This window comes from Crotalus tigris, unplaced genomic scaffold (assembly GCF_016545835.1).
Source record: "Crotalus tigris isolate CLP2741 ecotype Arizona unplaced genomic scaffold, ASM1654583v1 scf7180000024391.5723578, whole genome shotgun sequence".
NCBI classification, from domain to species: Eukaryota; Metazoa; Chordata; class Lepidosauria; order Squamata; family Viperidae; genus Crotalus; species Crotalus tigris.
The window spans coordinates 894,239-916,935 of record NW_024100561.1 but is presented as its reverse complement, the minus strand read 5'-3'; the positions used below and the strand labels follow the sequence as shown (position 1 = coordinate 916,935).

The window sequence follows — 22,697 nt, the reverse complement described above, 5'->3', positions numbered from 1 at the left end:
AGGATATTGCTGTCCAGGGGTATTTACTTTCTTTTACTGCTGTGTTAGGTCATTTAGAACAATGTTTTTCAACCTTTTCACAGATTGTACCACTTTTAGGATATGACAGTATTCAAGTACCCCAGTACTTAGCAAGATGTCAAAAACTTGATGACTTCACTGCTTGTCTCACAGAAGTCTCTTCTTTTGATGTGGAATTCATGGTATTTAGATTATTTACTGGATACAGCTAGTCCTTGAATTATGACCACAATTGAGCCCAACATTTCTGTTGCTAAGTGAAAGATTTGTTAAGTGAGTTTTGCCCCCATTTTATGACATTTCTTGCCACAGTTGTTAAGTGAATCACTGCAGTTGTTTAGTAACATAGTTGTTAAGTCAGTCTGGCCTTCCCTATTGACTTTGCTTGGCAGAAGATTGCAAAAGGTGATCACATGACCCCAGGACACTGCAACTGTCATAAATATGAGTTAGTTTTCAAGTGTCTGACCATGGTGATGTTACAACGGTCATAAGTGTGAAAAATGGTCATAAGTCATTTTTTCAGTGCTCTCATAACTTCAAATGGTCACTAAATGAAATATTGTAAGTCGAGGACTACCTGTACAATTTGAAATACTGTTTTTAACTAAAATTCTAAATGCTTGGAACAAGCATTTGTGATAGGGAACCATTGGTAAGCTCACCTTGTCACCACTTGCCTTTGCATTACAGTAAGCATGATGGGTCCTTTTCTGGATATAATCCTCCCATTAGAAATTAGGTGGGTGCTTAGAAATAGGCTTTTCATTTTTAGCATCTTTCATGATTTGGAGTAGCTACCACATGGCTGTTCATCTAGTTTCCAGTTGATTGGTTATTGCTAATACATTTCTATTTGCTTCATTATTTTATATTTTTTAAAAAAATATTTGAATAATCTTATCTCAGTGATGGCGAACCTTTTAGAGACCAAGTGCCCAAATTGCAACCCAAAACCCACTTAAACATCGTCAGGTGCCGGGTGGGTGTGGCCAATTGGATGAGCGTGGCCCATTGGGTGGGCGTGGCTGTGGTGGTAACAGTAGACTGGGTGGGATTAAAAAATTCAATCAATTCCAACTTTGCGAGATCTTTTTTTTTCCTGCGAGAAGTTGAAATTGATTGACTGATTGAACCTTCTTTTTTTGTTGCACACGGCGGCAGAGGCCTACAGCGAAAAGGTTTTATAAAACCCAGCTAAAGGTCTAGGACTGGGATGACAACACACGTGCCCACAGAAAGGGCTCTATGTGCCACAGGTTTGCCACCACGGATCTATCCTATATTGTTTTGCCATTTTAATGCTTTAATTAGACCAGCTATGCTTAAAAAGTAGGACAAAAATTAAGAGGTAAATGGTATGTTAAATATTTATCTCGTGTTTAACTGTAACTTTAAAAAATTGCAAGCTGTGACATTAAAGACATTCCATCAAAATGATTCAGCCTTATTTACTATGTGTACTTATTTACTATCATTCTGTAAAATGAAATCAATTTTGCTCAGATATAATTGCTGGTTATTTTTAAGAAACATAAACTATAACGCTGCTTAACACAAACCAACAGATAGTTCGGAATCTGCTATCTGAAAATTTTGGTAGCATGATTCTATTTTGAAAGTTAAGAGATGTTTGTCTCTAGTAATAATATTCATTTACAGAATTATACACACATTTTCTAAAATAAAAGTAATGTTTATCTAGCTTGACTATTGGGCAGCCAGATTTTCAATGTTTTCTTTATAAAATGATCTCCTTTCTAATATATTAGGTATATATATTTACTTAATTTTGAGGTCTTTTTTATTCAGTGAGTCTTCTTCCTAAAACTATAGAGAGAGTGATAGCCTAAATAAATTATTTGCATATATAGCAATAACTATTGTTTAAGAAGTCCCCCAACCTACATATAGTGTATATACAGTTCACAAATTCCATAGCCCTTTGCACTATTGAGTTTTGACATCTTGCCATCAGCTCTACTGGAGAGCAAGTTTCAGAAAATTCCCTGTGCAGAAAGGACCTGCCCTTACCAGTCTGGGAATATTGGCTCACTGGGCCCTGTATTACTTTACTGCAGTGGTTCTTAAACTGTGTGCAGTTACCCCAAGTGGGTAATTTGACCACATCTGGGATAATGAAGCAGTTTTAATTGTTGGTTTGTGAGTTGAGGATTCAATTTGGGATTCCTGCTGCCAAGATACATGTGTGAAACAACAATCTGCATTTGTTTTTGTTTTTGTGGGGGTAATGTCATTTGAGATTGGGAAAAGGTGCAATTGGTTAAACAGTTTAACAAGTAGTACTCTATTAAAATTGTATAGAGATATGCATACATAGCTTACCACTTCTGATTTGGCTATTTTGTGTAGAAGATTTTCTGGCAGATAAAGACACTAAAATAACAAAAGCTGTTGCAAAGTTTGCATTTGTAGCCTACAGAACCTATACATTAGTAATGGCAAATTAATTTGTAGTGTTTTTATTGTTGTTGCTATTCTATTATGTAGAGTATTGTATAAAGCACTAAAATGATATATTGGTTTTACCCTATTTAATTATGTAGTTTACAGCAGGGTCATCCAAGTGTTTCTGAGCTGGGAACCAGACTGGCACTTGCCTGGGGTGCTAGACCTATAGTACTAGGCCAAGTCAAATACTTCATTTCATCTAGATACGTATTAATATTAAGGAATGAATATTTCTACTACGCAGTCATCCATGCAGCAAGACGGTGAAAACACGAAATTCTTAACGTTTTATGAAAAGCAGTGGATTCACCCTCCCACCCCAAAATACACAACCCCAACTTACCACTTAGTCCAATTGTATTGTTACCAAGGATCCCAACTTACAACATAGCCAAAGATTTAAAAAGTTGGACATCTCATAGAGGGGAGTGAATATTCTATCAGTTCCCCACTGCCTTGCAGTTGTTAAGTGATCTTGTGGGTTGTTAAGCAGACAATCCCAGGAAAGGAGAGCAGGGTGCCTTGGAGTGGGGAGACCCTGGGAGGAAGTACGGTATGTCTTTGCTCAGGAGCTGAAAATCCTTCCTGCTGATATCCAAGCAGGTTTTTCAGTCCCTGAGTGGGAGATGTTTGGCCTGCACAGGGACTCCCAAGGCTTCCTCCTCTGGAGTCCAGATTCCTGAGGCACCCCATGCTCTTTATTTTATCCTGCTGCCTCTCTCCTCTGGGCCTGTAATTGCTTCATAGTTGAAAATCCTGTTTGGATTTTGGGATGACCCTTTTTCAGCCAGCCAACATCAAGATAAGCAGGAATCAACAACCTTTATGGCAGGCTTTTATGGACATGATCTTTTTGGAGATCTAAACTTTCACTTAATCCTAGCAAGTATTTTACTGTTAGTATGGCTGTTATTTTGCTGAAAGTGGCAGGAAACTTCTTATTTATTTTTTGAACCTTAAAATTCTGTATTAACGTCAAATAGTCCTCTAATTGTAATCTTTACTTCCTTTTAGCTCCTTTTAGTATCCCCCAGAATACAAAACACAAGCTATTTTTCAATGGGAAGGATTCGTTCAATTTATTTCAAAATCCCATTTCAAGTCCATCTAGAGTCTAGACCAGGGGTCCCCAACCCCCGGTCCGTGGACCAGTACCGGGCCGCGGCATGCCAGCAACTGGTCCGCACAAACAAGTGAAGCCCCTTTGCAGGATGCAGGCAGCACACAAAACCACGCACTCTCCAGTCAGTGGAAAAACCTTTCTCTATGGAACCGGTCCCGGGTGCCCAAAAGGTTGGGGACCTCTGGTCTAGATCAATGCTTCCCAAACCTTTTCCTTCATTACCCAAAACTGCTTCTCATAAAGGCCTTTTTACCCAGTGTAGATGAAACACTGTAAATCAATTTAAATGTCCCAGTTGTGATTGCGTAATGGGTTTTGTTACCCATTACCCAGTGTTACCTACTTTTACACAATTTTGGATACGTTATCCGGGTTTGGGAAGCATTGAGCTAGGTCGTTAGTCCATTTATAACTTTCCAAAAAACAAAACTTTAATCCTGTTTGCCATTTAGTCCCAGAAATTGCTAAATCCTTAAAGTCACACTTAACATTTCTTTCATTACTGATTGAAGGAAACTCACCCAGTGAATGCCATCAAACATGTCATTTCAAAGTTTTTTTTACTACTACTATTACTTGAAATGCAGTAAAAATAAGTAATTTCAAAAGTGATTAAGAAATGAGGCTTAGCCAAGCTTTGTGTCATGTTAGGCTACAGTCAAATTGTAAGCATAGATGGAATCTCTCGACTCCCACCTGCTTCACTCACCAAGTGACCACAAAATAATAATAACAACAACAACAACAACATATTATTATTATAATATAATATATTATATATAATAATATATTATTAATTATATAATAATATTATTATATAATATTAATATTATCCACTGGATAGTGGATGTGGCAGTGCCTGGAGACAGCAGAATAGACGAGAAAGAACTGGAGAAGATAACAAAATACAAAGACCTACAAATAGAAATAGAAAGACTGTGGCAAAAGCAAGCAAGGGTAGTACAATAGTCATAGGCTCCTTGGGTGCAATCCCAAAACAACTGGAGCACCACTTGAACACCATTGGCATTGACAAATTCGCTATTAGTCAATTGCAAAAGGCGGCCTTTCTAGGAACTGCTTCCATCCTGCGATGATACCTGTAATACCATCAAACATCCACATCTGCCTATCCCAGGTCCTGGGTAAGGACTCGATAGGTAGACAAAATGCCAAATCCAGTCTGAACATCTGGCTGACTGTGCGATGATCCATCATCATCATCATAATAATAATAATAATAATAATAATAATAATAATAATAATAAAGTTGGAAGGGACCTTGGAGGTCATCTGAGTCCAACCCCCTGCTCAGGCAGGAACCCTACACCATTTCAGACAAATGGCTGTCCAGTCTCTTCTTAAAAACTTCCAGTGTTGGAGCATTCACCGCTTCTGGAGGCAGGTTGTTCCACTGATTAATTGTTCTAACTGTCAGGAAGTTTCTCCTTAGTTCTAGGTTGCTTCTCTCCTTGATTAGTTTCCATCCATTGCTTCTTGTCCTGCCTTCAGGCGCCTTGGAAAATAGCTTGACTCCCTCTTCTTTGTGGCAGCCCATGAGATATTGGAACACTGCTATCATGTCCCCCCTCATCCTTCTCTTCATTAAACTAGACATACCCAATTCCAGCAACCTTCCTTATATGTTTTAGCCTCCAGTCCCCTAATCATCTTTGTTGCTCTTCTCTGTACTCTTTCTAGAGTCTCAACATCTTTTTTTACATCGTGGTGACCAAAACTGGATGCAGTATTCCAAGTGTGGCCTTACTAAGGCATTGTAAAGTGGTATTAATACTTCACTTGATCTTGATTCTATCCCTCTGTTAATGCAGCCCAGCACTGTGTTGGCTTTTTTGGCAGCTGCAGCACACTGCTGGCTCATATTTAAGTAGTTGTCCACTAGGACTCCGAGATCCCTCTCACAGTTACTACTATTGAGCAAGGTACCCCCTATACTATACCTATACATTTGGTTTTTCTTGTCTAAATGTAGAATCTTACTTTTTTCACTACACACTTCCCTCCATGTAGATCAGTGGTTCTCAACCTTTCTAATGCCGCGACCCCATAATAGAGTTCCCCATGTTGTGGTGACCCCCAACCACTTATACATCACTGGGTGCCAGGGGCGTGGACAAAGAAAAGGGGGAAAAAATGGCAGACAGCCTTGTTTGGGGTCCCGACCCACAGGTTGAGAACCACTGATGTAGATGCAGATCCATTGAGGACCACATGCTGAGTACGGCCGGTCAGCCAGCTACGAATCCATCTGATGGTGATGCTGTCTAACCCATATTTTTCTATCTTATTGAGTAGTAGGTTGTGATCTACTTTATCAAATGCCTTACTGAAGTCCAAGTAAATTATATCCACAGCATTCCTCTGATCCACTAATTTTGTCACTTGGTCAAAGAATGCAATAAGGTTTGTCTGGCATGATCTGTTTTTGACAAACCCATGTTGGCTTTTAGTAATGACTTTGTTTGCCTCTAGGTGTTCGCTGATTTGTTGTTTGATTATCTTTTCCAGAATCTTCCCAGGTATTGAGGTCAGGCTGATAGGTCTGTAATTTCCTGGATCCATGGGAACTACATCAGCTCTTTTCCAGTTCTCAGTGCTCCAGGATCTTTCAAAAATATAGTTCAATGGTTCTGAGATCACATCTGCCAGTTCCTTGAGAACCTTGGGGTATAATCCATCTGGTCCTGGCGATTTGAACTCATCTAGGCTGGACAGGTGCTCACTTACCGTTTTCTTAACTTGTGTTTTTATACTGTTTTTTATGGCACTATTTTTGATAGGTTGGTCTGTTTTTTCCCTTTGTGTAAAGGCAGATGCAAAAAATGAGTTAAATAGTTCTGCTTTCTCCCTACTGCTAGTCACCTTCTTACCACTTTCACCCACTAATGGGCCAATCGTTTCCTTCACTTTTTTCTTGTTTTTTACATGTTGAAAGAAGCTTTTTTTGTTATTTTTGACTTTGGTGGCAAGCCTTAGTTCATTTTGAACTTGGCTTTCCTCACTTCATCTTTGCAGGCTCGGGCTATTTGTTGATATTCTGATTTAGTTACGTGCCCCTCTTTCCACTTTCTATACTTGACCTTTTTATCTTTCAATTTGTCAGAGAGTTCTTTATGCAGCTATGCTGGTTTCTTTTGAGTGCTGTTATTTTTCCTCTTTGTTGGTATTGAGCTAGACTGGGCTTCTATTATCTTGCTTTTCAAAATTTCCCAAGCTTCTTGCGTTGTTTCCCCCTGGAGGATTCTCATCCATGGAATCCTTCCCAAACCCTCTCTAAGTTTATTGAAATTAGCTCTCTTGAAGTCCAAGACTATGGACTTTGTTCTATTGCTTGTGCTTCCATAATGTTGAATTCCAATATTGCATGATCACCACCTCCCAAGGTTCCTGTGGCTTCAACACTTTCTATCATTTCATCTCTGTTAGTGAGAATTAGATCCAAAATGGCTAATCCTCTAGTTCCCTTGTCTACTTTTTGGGAGACAAAGTTGTCTGCTAGGTTTGTCAGGAATCTGTTTGATCTTCCACTTGGTGCAGAGTTTGTCTCCCAGTTGATGTTCAGGGTTATTAAAGTCCCCCATTACTATGGTGATGTGCTTCCTATAAACCTTAGCTAGCTGACTAGCAAAAAGTTCATCTATTTCCTCTGTTTGGTTGGGTGGCCTATAGTATACACCTATGGCAATGTCCCTTTTATATTGACCCAAATGGATTCAAGACAGTTTTTATCATTGTTGTGCTCTATTTCTGTGGAGATGTAGTTATTTCTTACATAGAGAGCAACTCCACCTCCTCTTTTATTTGATCTGTTTCTTTTAAATAATTTAAATCCCTCTAGCTGTGTGTTCCATTTGTGGGTTTCATCCCACCATGTTTCCGTAATGGCAACAATATGATATCTGCTCTCATTGACCTGAATTTCTAGTTCACCCTGTTTGCTGTTCATACTCTGTGCATTGGTGTATAGACATTTGAGTCCTTTATGACCGACCCTGTGTTTACTTTCTACATAACCTGTGTGGTGCCTGAGTTCCCCTATTGTCTTACCACCTATTTGGTTAGTGCACTTTGTGTGGCACTTGTTATTAAAAGCTTGATTTTGCTTGACAGCAAGGTTGGTATTTTTGTCCACACACATATCTATGTTACATGCACTGATAGCCCTATTGTTTTTAGATTGCCGGGGACAGGGATGCTCTGTATCGATTAACTCACTGTCCCCTGTTTAATTTAAATATTCCTCCAGAAAATCTGTGAATTTATAGCCGAGTAATTCAGTCCCTTTCTTTGATGGATGCAAACCATCTCTTTTGTACATTTTTTCATGGGACCAACTACTGACATCATGACTAATATATCCACAGCCTTCCCCTTTACACCACTCCTTTAGCCACATATTGAATTGTGCTATACGCTGGCCTTTTCCATTTTGCTCTTTCTACACTAGTAAAACCTCTGAGAAAGTTAGCCTACAGCCTATTTTGCTAAGTTCCTGTCCCAAGCTCTGGAAATCATTCTGCACAGAGAGTACATCTTTTTGGGACAGATTGTTAGTGCCAAGATGTACAGTAGCCTCCACATCACAGTCCTTGCTGGTATTCTTAATTATTTTAGAAATATGCTTCTTGTCCCTACTGGCAGTAGCACCTGGGAGACATCTGACCTCTTTTGAAACCTCTGTGTCCTTTCCTAAATTTACATGCCTTATAATTGAATCACCAACCAGGCTTCTCTTTTTGGATGCCTTTCTGTTCTTGCATGACTGGTGTGTAATACCTGATTCACACTTCTCCTTGTCGGAAACAAGTTCTTCATCTCGGTCCATGATCCCCTGCTTATTTGAGTTATCATCACAAATATCTTTACCTGTCTCCTTAATTTCCCTATTAAGGTCAGCAAGGGCGTTGTATCTGTTGTGCAGGGACACAGCGAAAGCTTTGTGTTTATGGTTCACAACTCTCACCCTGCCAGATCCCACGGTTGTCCACACTGCCCTTCTCCTGCAGGATCTTTGTGGTAGAGGAGGCTGATAGTGCGGAGGCTCAGTAGAGTAGAAGGGCTGAACTGGACACCTAATTTCTGCCTGAAGAGCACAGATTATAGACCCTAGATAGATAATCTGTCCTTGTAGACTAGTGATTTGTTTACAGATAGGACAGTTTCCAAGTTTGAATCTTGATTCTTGTACTAAAAAGGGGCAGTTGTCTGAAGTATACATGTGGGACAACCCTCTCTTTCTCCTTGCTTTGGAGAAATTTTGCCAGCTGGGATCTTCTCTGGCCACTGACCTTCACCCTAATGCCATCTTTCTTCCTTCAGGGTTGTCTAGCTTACCATCTCCTCATCAGAAATCTTGGGAATATTTAAATTATGCACTTTTTTCTTTTTATAGTGTTTTTCCTTTCAATTTTTCAGTTAGTGGGATAGGTAGGTAAATAATTTTCAGAGGTTTGCTAAAGTCATATTTCTATAGCCACAATTGTAAACATATTTCGGTCTTCCTTGTCATGGAATTAGATTTTTCTTTAATCTTATGATAGAAATAATGCTTTTATATCTCCAGATTTTTTATTTATTTATTTATTTATTTGCAAAGTACAATGAGAAATTTTGACATCTTGTTGGTTGGGGAATTCACATACATTATAACAGACATGTCAAACACAAGGCTTGGGGGCCCGGGGGCTGGATGCGGCCCGCGAAGTGGTTTCATGTGGCCCGTGAAGCCATCCTGGAAACAGTGAGGGAACGGCCCCTGCTGCCTTGGCCCTGGCCCAGGCCGGCTGGGAGCCAATGTACAATTTTGTGACGGCCATCTATGTTGAAACGCATTCAGTCTTAGCTCCACCAGGTTGTCTGGAAACAGCGAGGAACCAGCCCCTGCCGCGTCGACCCTGCCCCCTTGGTGCATGCGGGGGAGGTGTCACCCTTTTTGAGGAATGAAGAAATGGACCATGCTTTGGCGCTTACCCTGGTCCCACCCCCTTCTGCCAGAGACCCTCAGATCTGTCCCACTCCTGCCCAGGCCCCCATAGCCACCCTTGACGCGAACGATGTAGAGCTGGCCATGCCCACCCAGTAGGCCAAACCCACTCCATGCTCACCCAGTAGGCCACACCCACCCTGGCCGCACCCACCCGGCCCCCGAGGGTAACTGCAATGCTGAGGTGGCCCTCAATGAAATTGAGTTTGACACCCCTGCATTATAATAATGAATTGCTGGGTGAGAAAACAGTACTGTCAGCATATTATAACAGGGTTATAATTTGTAATCACATTTTCTTTTTAGATGAAAGCATCTATATATATTTTTAAACTGACTACTTGTTTTATAAGTATCTTTCTTGATGGTAAAGAGATTTGTTTTTAAATAATTAGACTTTTATGCAGAAGTTTGAATTTCTTAATAATTGCCATTTTGGTGGTATTGGTATCATTTGCTGTATCTGAAAACTTGATAGGACACTTTGACAAATATCAGAATACCGTGTAAAACAGACAACAATTTTATTCTAGCAGCAGATTTATATAATCCATTGCAGAAATAAAACTAGTTCAAATTGACCTGTAATTTTCAGTTCAATTTAAGATATTCCTGTGCTTAGTATTTTAATTATAAACTTTTAATTATAAACTAATTAAAGTTTTAAATCTACTGGGTATCATTTAAAACTATTTCTAAAACAAAATTGCAATCTACTTGTAATTGATAAGTAGTTAAGTCCAAAACAGAGCTCTTCTATAAAAATGAAGCTGGACATTAACATTGGTAAATAACAATAGCAACAACATTATGATTTAAATCTGCCTTTCTGTTCAGAAGTGTTTATAGTAGCAGTTAAATTAAAATCTGTGAGACATTTAAAATAATCATGATATATAAAACATTTTAGAATGTTTTAGGAAGCTGTGTTATGATTAAAGCATCTCATTAAATTGCAAGTTTTTCATCTTTTTATGAATAAAGGAAAAAAATAGCTTGACCTTGATTTTATTTGCAGATAGATCATGTATTGTCTTTTATCATGAAACTTAAGGCTGAGTAAATGGATTTCTGGACGTTAGACTTCTTCATTAAACCTCTAAGAACCACTGTTTTCTCATCTACAGGATTACCTTCTCAACTATACTCTTTAAATAAAACCTTTCATCAGTTTTGGGGATTTTAAAATAAAAATAATTTCAAGGATTAATGGTTTATTTTGTTGGACATATCTCAACCTCTTCTGATATCCTTTACAGTGTTATTAATCTTGCTTGAGATCCTTAATTGATTGTTTAGCAAACTATTACAAACTTGAATCTTTAAAAAAATGTTTGAAGGGTTTAGGGCAGGCATGTCAAACTCACGATGTCACGTGACATCGTGCGACATATCGGAGCTTTTTCGCCATTGCTGGCAATGGGGTGGGCGTGGCTCCGGTATGAAACCGGCTCGTGGGCCGGCAATTTGACACCCCTGGTTTAGGGGCTTTTTTAATATAAGCTTTTAAAACACTAGGCTTTGGTGATTTGTGATGAAGTTAAAGATGGACTGTTCCAGTTTAGTCAGAAATTATTTATTTTGATTGATTCAAGATTACGATGGTCACAAAATGTCTGCCCTAAATGTTGGATTGATCAGCTTTATGGCTAATCACATTGTTCCACGATGTTCCATATAATCACGATTCACGATGTTTTTTGCCGGTTTCTGGCAAAACCACTCCCCATTCAAATGAATGTTTTTGTTTAATGACGGTATTTGGTTAATGGTCAGTGTTTGCTTAATGACCATCATAAAAAAGGCTTGAAAATTCTTTCTGATCATAGGGATGCCTCAACTTAACAACTGTAATAACTGGACTGGATTTCTGGTCCCAATTACAGTTGTAAGAAGAGGACTACCTATAATACTAGTTCTTAAAATGCCAAGTTGATACATAATTATCTTTATGTCTGTTTCAATATACTGTTTCTTTTTCATTTAATATCTTGTAAATTCTTATGCAATTTTTATTTTCTGTAATTTCTTAATGTATTCTGTATCACTCTCTCTTTACTTCATGTTGTTTCTTTTTTCCTTTTCTCTATTTTTGCTTTTAAATATCTTAAAAATTAAAACGATCTTTACTTTATTCTGTATAAACTCTCTTTGTTGTCAACAGACATATGTAGAGTATGTCGGTCTGAAGGAACTCCTGAAAAGCCTCTTTATCATCCATGTGTATGTACTGGCAGTATTAAATTCATTCATCAAGAATGGTAAGTTTGTTTTTCCTTTGAAATAATATCTGTATATGGCATTCTACAATTTGTGCACAGAAATAATACAATAAGTTATCTTCAAAATGATCCTTCTATACTAGATATTAGTATTGAGTGAATTAAGTAAATAGCACTAATTCTAACCTGGCTTGTCTTGACCTTCTACAAAGATTTGCTTTCTTAATATCTCTACTAATAATTTGTAAATCCTCCAAAGACAGCTGTATAAACTCTGATAATGATCATGCACTTTATCCACGAACCCTCAACGTTGCCAAGAACAATAGTTTTTCTAAACTGTCATCATTGAAATATGTGAATTTCTTCTTGCTGATATTTTTTCTTAAGGAGGCTATTAGTCTCAATTTTGTCTAGGTCTCATTGATTGCCGTTTCTTGCAGTTGATAGTACTCCGTTATGGCAGCCATCTCTGATCCATAATTTGAAAGGGTCTTTCTCTTACTCTCTTTGAAAATCCAGATTTCATAGCAATACATTCCCACTCGAAAGATCACTGCTTCCACTATTTTGCTCTATTGACAGATCTTGTCTAAGTTTGTCATTGCCTTCCACCCTAGGATTAATCTTCTCTTTACTTCTCCAGCCTACTGTCCATCTTTATCTATTCTTGAACCCAAGAAAACAAATTATGTACCATCTTCACTTCTTCGCCTTCAACTGTAAGTTCACTAAGCATGTTGGTTGACACCTTTGTCTTCTTAATATTTAACATTAACCCAGATTTTCATTTTCCATTTTTAATTTTATATTAAGCTTTCCTAAATCATCTTTACTTTCAGCTAATAAAATGGTGTCATCTCTTAACAGTTTGTTTGCTGTATAAGTTAAACAGATAAGGGGGCAATATATCGCCTGTCTCTAGCTACTTTTCATTTTCTGAACTACTGTCATTTCAAATTCAGTTCTTACAGTATTTTCTTCCTTATTGTAATGATTCTTCAGATGTTCTATTACCCTAAATATATTCCACATTCTGGCATGAGCTACATATACAAGGCTTTTCTTGTAATCTGTTGCTGTATTCATTATTATATTACCTGTTTGATCTCATATTTAATCTCATAGCTCTCTGCCTTTTTAGAACTTGCCATGTTTCTGTAGAGATATGCATGATTTTATTTAGAATTTTTGCATCTAAATCTTGATTGTGCAAGAAATTAGCCCATTGATTCAGTATTTACATTCTCTTGCATTTGCCTTTTCACCATAGCTGAAAGTTGTAATCTTGATTTAATGGAGCCCCACTTAGTAGACCTTGATGCTGTGGATCAAGTTTCATCTGGATATCACACTAAAATAACAGGTTCATGTATATAAAATAGTCTGGATGAAGCAGTCTAATTTACATTAATTTTACTGTAATGTTATGATATATACATTATCCATATAAGTGTTGTAAAATTTAGGCAATACCATTTCTGTCATTTGCTTAACAACATCATTAGACAACAGTGACATAATTTCATACGTAATGGAAATTTGGGAGTAATAGACATCCCCAAAATGTCAGTTAAATGAAGTTTAATTGTGCATTCTTTTCCAATCTCAAGACCACACACTTGCTTGCTTTCATAGAATCTTTAGCATTTTATCTATCCATGCTTGCTTTCATAGAATCTTTAGCATTTTATCTATCTGTACAGTTTCAGAAGGGTGTTATATTTACACCTGTTTTTTTCTTTAGCAGCTAGTCGATAATGCCTCAGTTTCTTCTAGAATTGCTTATTTAATATCTTCTCTCCCTGAAAGTGCTTTCATCATTCTTCAATATGATTTGTAAAGTTTTTACAGTTTAGTCTGTCCAATTTCCTTTACCTCCATTGCCTCTATGTACTCTGTTCCAATAATTATTTTTGATTATTCTTATTTTGACTACAGGTTTCCCTATGATTTCCCTTTTTTCTTGTCATTTTCCTCTATTTGTTGATGTTTTAGATTGAAATAGCTTTCCTTCGACCTTCTTGGTTGATGTTGAAAATCTACATTCAATGCATCCTTTCTGCTATCCAAGTTCTTTATCTCCATCTTTGCTTAACATGATAGCTTACATTGGAACTCACTTGGATCTTTTCCCTGTCATAAGTTTTTCATAATTTATGTTTTTTCCACTAGTCCTCAGGTTCTCTTTTACATAGTTAAGTATACAAAATCTGTTCTTAATCTGATTTATATTTTTACTATATATTCTTCAGATCAAATCTTGCTGGTTCACTTTAATTTTCTAAGTCAAACCTATATGACTAGCCCCACAATTTATATTATTTTTTATAATCTGCCTCTGGAAGCGGGATGTAATTCTCCATCTTCTGTTTCTTTATTAGGTAGTTTATTTGATTCTAGTATTATTTCTTTAGGAAAGTTGTAGAGTCGGAGTAGATACTAATATTAAGTAATATTTTTTCCACAAAATTCTTTCTTTTCCATTATTGAATCTACCTAATCAAAAACTTCCAATAATTCTTTGTTGTTGTTAGTTATGAAGTCGTGTCCGACCCATCGCGACCCCATGGACAACGTTCCTCCAGGTCTTCCTGTCCTCTACCATCTTCTGGAGTCCATTTAAGCTCATACCTATTGCTTCAATGACTCCATCCAGCCACCTCATTCTCTGTCGTCTCCTTCTTCTCTTGCCCTCAATCTTTCCCAGCATTAGGCTCTTCTCCAGTGAGTCCTTCCTTTTCATTAGGTGGCCAAAGTATTTGAGTTTCAACTTCAGGATCTGGCCTTCTAAAGAGCAGTCAGGGTTGATCTCTAGGACTGACCGAAATAATTAATCATACATCCTTTTGGTGATGTGTTTAGCACCTCTTTCAGCATGCCATAGAATTCTTCACTGTCTTTCACTCTTGCACCTATACTGTAGTATGCTACATTGTATAAGTGACATATACTTGTTAAACATTTATGTTCACTGGATATCCTCCAATTTTGCTAGAAATAATCCTGGCAGTGGGTTATAAAATTAATTTAGCAATGTCCTTTATGAATATGTAAGTTCATTCCTTTGTATGGGTTCATGTTTTGAATACTTTCCAAGTTGATTTTCATTCTTTCAGATGAATTGACTAATCTCTTACTGCAAAGTCTTCCTTCATTTCAACTGTGGATTACCCTTAGCTAAAAAGCTCTTTTTGATGTTCCCAGCAGAGTTAACTTTCTCAGGAGTTTTTGTTCCTATTATTTCAAAGTTGGGGTTCACTAAAGCTTCCTCCTAGAAACTAAAGAAGCTAAAGAAAAATGTATTATTGAAAAGCTAAATATTTTTTTTCACGTGTGAAAATGCTTAATTATGAAAATATATTCTGGATATGAGATCAGAATTCAGACTGCTTATACAATTTAAATCCTGTTACTGAAATTATGCAAGAATTCTGTAAATGTCCTTTGGAGTATATATTAATAATTAATGGACATTTTACATTTTGTAATAAAAATTTTCATTATGTGCATCTTTTTACATTCTCTTTTCTCGTTTTGTTACATTTGCCATGAGTTATCTTGGCCAGACTCAAATTGTATGCTTGCTGATTTCTCTGGTGTAGCATTAGCTATAGAAGTAGTTTTTAGTGGGATGTAAAAGCAGTAGCTTGTTACTACAGAGGAATTCATTTTTCAAAAGAAAAATAATCATAACGCTATTCATTTTGATCCTCTATTTTGCTTGTATATTCGTTTAAATATGTTTATTTCATGCCCTAATTTGTTTATTAATTTAACTTTGCTTAAAAGTTTTTAAGCCCAAAAATTCTAGTTTGCCTAAATGGTCTTTCGCAAACTATAGATGAGTAGCAATGTTCTTTTAGGGAGAGTAGTGACTTTCTCCTTGCGTCCCTGCCATAAACACCATTGTTGTTTCAATTCATGAACACTGAAATTTGCCAAGGCAAAAAAGACCCTTGGATATTAGTTTGGAGTTCTTTGAGATCTCCTGGAGTATTACACACCTTGTTCTTGGGATACTTGTGGTTAGTTGTTGCATTGTATCATATGATTAGTTCATATTTATTCAGAAATATTGAAAATTCAAATAGGTTCACAAGCCCATTTTTAAATTCAAACTGGTTCACAAACTTTTTTTTTAAGCAGCACAGTATCTCAACCAAAATGTCTCAAACATTTATATTTTAAAAAATATTTAATATTTTGATTTAATCAGCACTGCCCAATGATTTGCTTATGCAGTTCAAGCATTCTCATTATTAACAGAAGTATTTGAAAAAAATCGGTACTTACAATTAAATTATAAAAATATAAATTGAATTATTAAAATTTACATTTTATTAAAATTTTCCTTTTTTAAAATTCTTAGATACTTTCTGAACTTTTGAACATTGATTTTTCTAACACTGTAAATCCATTATTACCATATATTTTAATTGCAGCTTAGTCCAATGGCTCAAACACAGCAGAAAAGAATACTGTGAATTATGTAAACACAGATTTGCTTTCACACCAAGTAAGTATTTGACATGAATATGTACTATGTGTACATAAAATATTTATTTTGATGTTTATGTTTCTTGTCAGGGATTATTTAATCAGATTGGAAAATTCAAATAATTGCTTCCAAGAAATGAAATTACACAAGTGTTATAATTGGCTTCATTTCAACCAAGTCAGTGCAGTCCCTTGGAATAAATGGTGTTATAGTGGTATCTTGATACTTATCATTAATTGATTCTGGGAGACTCAATGAGTATCAAAAACGATGAGTACTAAATTTTTCCTAGAAGGAATAATATAGTGAGTCACAAGGCAGCTGACACTGACAAGTTCTAACTTGTGCATTGAGTACAAAACAAATGATGAGTACTGGGACAAAATTTTCACATCAAAATGTGTTGAGTACTAAATTAGATGAGTTTCAAAGCAGTAGGTAACACTGTACTGCCTTGGCTTAGCTAAGGGAGATAGCGCATACATGCCAAATAATTATCTTTTCAAGCAATCTTTCTACTAACAAATCTAGTTTTCTAATATGTACTATGTGATCTGTCACAAAGATAAAATTTGCTGAACACTATGGTACTTACATAAAGAAGTCATACTGGCTTTAACCAATTTATAGATTAGAGTAATAATTCGGCCATTAGACATGGTGAAATAAATTAGGTTGTAATTCACTTGCAAACTTCTTGTTCATTATGATGGGAAATCTTCAAGAAATACTACGATATTTCCCCAGGGGAAAAATGCTGCAAGGGAAAGAAAGTAAAAGCAATAGGAAGGGCAAGAAGAAAACAGAAGTTCCTTTTTCTTTATTTCATTCATACTTTGGTAAACTGAATGTGAAGTCACAATATATTTGATTCAAGAACATTTGAACAGACCAGATCCAAAGTAATCAGGATTTCTTTAGTCAATTCATGGTATATTTGCTTCTAGTTTTATCAGTCTTCAGATGATATTCTAAGCATCTAAGCAGTTGTAAAAGAATAATTTGTTTGTGGAAATGTTTCTTCTTTTTATATGTACTTTGTATTTATGTTTATGCTTATTTCTTCTAAGTTTCTATATGTCTTTCTATAGGTTTCTATATATATTGCTTTCTTTAGTGGTATATATGTGTTGTCTATTTCATGGGCTTTTTGTGAAAATATGTCTCTAGGTTTTGAGGGAATTTTATGGTGTGTATGTGTTTTCTATAAAGATCTGAGAGGCTGTTTATGTGGTTTTTTAAAGATAGAGATAGATTTTTTTATGTAGATTTTATGTTTAGCATTTATGTAGTTTTCAGAGAATTACTACAGGTAGTCCTCAACGTACGACCACAATTGAGTCCAACATTTCTCTTGTTAAATGAGACATTTGTTAAGTTAGTTTTGCCCCATTTTATGACCTTTCTTCCACTGTTATTAAATGAATCACGGCAGTTGATAAACTAGTAAGTGAATCTGGCTTCCCTATTGACTTTGTTTCTCAGAAGGTTGCAAAAGTTGATCTCAGGACCTTGGGACACAGCAACAGTCATAAATATGAACCAGTTGGCAAGCACCTGAATTTTGATCACATGATCATGGGGTTGTTGCAAAGGTCGTAACCACTGAAAACGGTCATAAATCACATTTTTCTCTGCTGTTGTAAATTTGAACAGTGACTAAGTGAACTGTTGTAACCTGTACTGTTATGTGCCTCTGTGGAAGATGGTCCAAAACTTAAGACAATCTCAAATTAAAGTTTAGACTAATCTTTAGACCAGCAGTTCTCAACCTATGGGTCACGACCCCATTTGGGGTCGATTGACCATTTCACGGGAGTCGTCAAGCAAGGCTGTCCGCCATTTTTTTCCCCTTTTCCGGCGGGTGCCTTACCTCCCTTGGGCTGGGCCAGCTGGTGGCCCAGCCGGTGGTTGGCCTGCTCCGTCTCTGCCGTTTGCCAGCTACACCTCGGCCGACGCAGGGAGCGGCACCACGCATGCACGGCGCTCCTGGGCAGGGAAAGTCCTCGACTTATGACTGGTTGGGTAGTCCTCGACTTACAGCCGGTTTAGTCCTCGGCTTACGACTGGTTTAGTCCTCGACTTACGACCGGTTGGGGGTCGTGGCATTAAAAAGGTTAAGAACCACTGCTTTAGACTAATCACCAAGGCCATTTGCCTTTTTACTGCAGGGTTTATTTCAATGATTTGGATTTTTCTTTTAACCATTCTTTTGTGTTCTTAGCAGTGAATCCTAGATAGTTGTGTAGAAAAATAATCTACCAGGTAAATATGATAATTACTCTTGGGAAATGGTTATTCTATTTTGCTCTATTGTGGCAACTATATGTTTTGGTGTGGTTTGATGCTACATTTAGGTGCTTAAAAAAGTCACAGTTAAACAAAACAAATAATATCTGGTTTAGGCCATAGGCTTTTCTTTCTTGTTTCTTGAGCATGACTGGCTCAAAGTCACCCAGCTGTTTTTTTATGGCTAAGATGAGACTCCAGTCTCCAGGTTTCTAGTCTGATGCATTAACCACTAGACCAAATACCCAGATTTATTAGTTTTGTAGTAGAGAAGTAATTTTGGCTTCTTTGTGAAGCTACTAAAAACCAGAATTCTACAAAAATAGGCATTTGAAACTAGTGCATTTTTGAAAATGAAATATTTAACTTTGGTATTAATATAACACAAGTTATTGCTTCTTTTGAAAGAATAGATACTCTTTTAACAGTCATGTAGAGTGCATGATAGCTCAGTGGTTAAAGATGCTGAGTGGGATTGAGACCTAAGCATTGCACAACAAGGTGAACTCACATTACTTGCCCAACTCCTGCCAACATAGTAATCTGAAAGCATGCAAATGGAAGTAGGTAATAGATACCACTTCAGTGGGAAGGTGACAGCATATGATCACCAAAAGATCTTTGGACAATGCTGGCTTCCTCAGCTAAGAAACAGAGATGAGCATCACCCCCTAGAGTTGGACACAAATGAACAGGAGAAATCTATACCTTTAACAGTCATATAGATTGACAAGCAATGAAAGGAAGCACAGGTCAAGATAACAAAAGAATAAAAGAATTGGAAATGTTTATCAACCCTAAATACAAATTGCACTTTCTATAACATCTTGCTATATCCTGTTGTCTGTGACATTTCCCTCTTGGCAGTGGGCAGGTTTGCTGCAGTATGAGAAAACTGAAGAGATCTACTGGATCAGAATACTTGTATTATGATAGTATGGGCAAAGAACTTTGGATAGTCTATAGATTTGGAAGACTGGCAAAAACTTTGGGATAAAAATATTAAGCTTACAAAAGCGGTAGCATATAAAGAAAACTTATATAAGATGTTCTATAGATGGCATATGATACCAGTTCGCTTAGTGAAAATGTTTAAAAAAGTTTCGGATATTTGCTGGAAATGTAATCAACAGCCAGGCACTTATTATCATGCTTGGTGGACATGCCCTATCGCTAAGAAATATTGGTTAAGATTCATAGATGGTTGGAAAAGATGATGAAACTACAAACAGAATTTAAACCAGAATTGTTTTTGTTAGGAATATTAAGACCTAACTATGGCAAAGAGAATGACTACTTGATATTGCATGTTTTAACTGCTGCAAGGATAGTATTTGCCCAATTTTGGAAAAATGAGAATCTATCATCTGACCAGATTATTATTACCAAAATTTTAGAGTGTGCAGAAATGGATAGACTAACATTAGAAATGAAAGAAAAATATGATTCAATTTATTTTAGAACTTGGGAAAAATTTTATCAATGGTTAGAGACACGTTAGAACTTGAAGGATTTAATATTTTAGAATAGATGACTGATTTTTAATCGAGTTCTAACTAACATTTTGATGATACGATTACTTTTCCTGATTTACTGATTTTCATTTGTTACTTTTGATTGTTAGGATTTTTTTTTTAGATTTTATTAGTAGTATTTACTTAATAGATCAACATATTTGTTTACTAATTGTTTTTAATATGTTACAGTTTAAGCTTTGTTAAAAATGGTTGAATATGATATTTACTCATTATTATGAACCGGACAGTTGCTTGTTTGTTGAAATATGTGATTGTACCTATCCTTATTTTACCCTAATTCCTTATTTCCTTCCCCTCCCCCTTTCCTTTTACCCCTCCCTTTACCATATCTGTATTTTTGCTATTTTTCCTCATCTATATAAGTTTAATAAAATTTTGTTTAAAAAAAAAAGAATACTTGTGGTATTCATGCAGATCTTGTTTTCTCTCTCAGTTTAAATGTTTAATGGCTGATTTATTATTCCAACCTGTAAATTGGTTAAAACTTACAAGACTGACTTCTTTGGTCAGAAACCCATCCCCCCCCCCTATTTTCAGTCAGTGGAAGGACCATATTCTGTGATGACATGTATGTTTAGTGCTGCAGGTCCATATTTATTCCTACATCTCTGTATAGGGCTATGAAAGATTTCTGTTTGAAACTTTGGCGGACTGTTATCGCTCATTATTAACAATGCTGATTTCTGTGTATTATCAAAGTATAGGCAGTCCTCGACTTAACAACAGTTCATTTAGTGAACATTTAAGTTGCAACAGCACTGAAAAAAGTGATTTACGATGATTTTTCACACTTAACGACCAGTGATTTTTTTTGTTAAAAAAAAAAAGGTGCCGGAACTCACACACATCATACAGCCCACCTTGCCTACCCTACAAGGTTCCATCCAAAAAAGGTGCAGGAACTCCGTTCTGAGTGTTCTATGAGAAAAAAAGCCCTGCTTACGACCATTGCAGCATCCCCATGGTTGCACAATCAAAATTCAAATGCTTGGTAACTGATGGCAGCAATGTCCAAGGGTTGGGTGATCACCTTTGGCAGCCTTCTGACAAGCAAAGTCAGTGGGGAATTCAGATTCCCTACACAACCGTGTTACTAACTTAACAACTGCAGTGATTCGCTTAACAACTGTGACAAGCAAGGTTTTGACAAATGTCTCATTTAGCAACAGAAATTTTGGACTCAATTGTGGTCTTAGTCAAGGACTATAGCTGATTAACTTTGCTTATATTACCCCATAACTGGATGACCTGTACTGAGGGAGCAAGTCTCCCAGAATCGACTATATAAATATTTTTGGATTCTAAATGCTGATACAGACAGAAATGAACTGTTTATAAAATACAATGCAATAATTATCAGAGTATTACCACTTTGGAATAAATATAGGAAAAGAATCAGTCCAGACATATTTCTTCCTTCATTATGAATATTTATTTTCATGAAGAGGAAAGCATAAAGAGGTTCACTCAATAGAAGGACCCTGGCAGCCTCTAGATCTCTGGGATCAGTTTATTGGTGCTGAATTTACAACAAGTACAACCCAGAATTTCTGAGTAGAAGCAATCCACCAGCCTCTGCTTTCAGAGTAGCTGGATTAATCATAGAGCAGTGCTTCTTAAACTGCTTGACCACTATTTTTTAAACTAAAAACCACTATTATACAGAATGCAAGAGTTGCCTATTAATAAGATGAAAATAAAATGTTTTGAGACTTCCTCCTTGCAGTGGTCAAAATCATCTGACCTGTATTCAGTATCTTCAAATAAACACTCCAATTTTAAAAAAAATTACCTACAAAGGAACTTAATGAATTTTGAAAACTTATGACACAAAATTCAGAGCGTTTGCTGGGCCTCAAATGACATTAAAATATGACTCAAATTGAACTAAGTAAAAATTAAAATAGGTGAAGAAATGATATGTAACAAAGGAATTTCAGTTGAAAAAAACATTAAATTCATACTGGATATTGTGCTTGGGGAAAACTAGTGTAGGTTGTTTTATCATTGGTATATTATTCCATTATTGTTAAAATAGTTCATTCTCTGCATATTGTTGGAAGTGTAATGAGCAGGTGGGATCATTTCCATATTTTGTCGCAATGTTGTAAACAATTTGGAAAATACTTTATAATAGAATGTTATAAAACATTTTTCAATTTTAAAAGCTGAATTTCTCTTCCAACTTAATATTTAATATTAGTGAACTACATGTCTGCAAAAATATACTGGCTTTGTACATGGGAAGTATTCTGTGGTTCCTACTGGATATTCTGTGGTTCCTATTGGAAAATACGCAGTTTCTTCTGTTGAAGAATGGATAATTAACCTCCAGTAGTGCTGTTCCATGTCCAAAATAACATTTTATTTCAAAAGTAAACCTGACACAGAATTTAAATTATGTTGAAAACTGATTTTGGACTATAGATCTGTATATACATAGTTACATCCAAAATGTGGGTTTCTCTTAACATAAATTCTTTGTTTGAATAGAAACTACTGTTAATCTTACATGTTTTAAACTGTG

At 36.3% G+C, this 22,697-nt stretch overlaps 1 protein-coding gene across 2 annotated transcripts in view; it reads left to right on the top strand.

Annotated features, from left to right (window-relative positions):
- The window catches only part of MARCHF6 (membrane associated ring-CH-type finger 6), a 74,728-nt gene that overhangs the window by 5,855 nt on the left and 46,176 nt on the right, over positions 1 to 22,697 (top strand). For both annotated transcript variants that reach the window (XM_039329231.1, XM_039329230.1), the window contains exons 2-3: positions 11,785 to 11,881; positions 16,288 to 16,361. In XM_039329231.1, the coding sequence (XP_039185165.1) occupies positions 11,785 to 11,881; positions 16,288 to 16,361 (171 nt within the window). The remainder of the gene's footprint in view (positions 1 to 11,784; positions 11,882 to 16,287; positions 16,362 to 22,697) is intronic.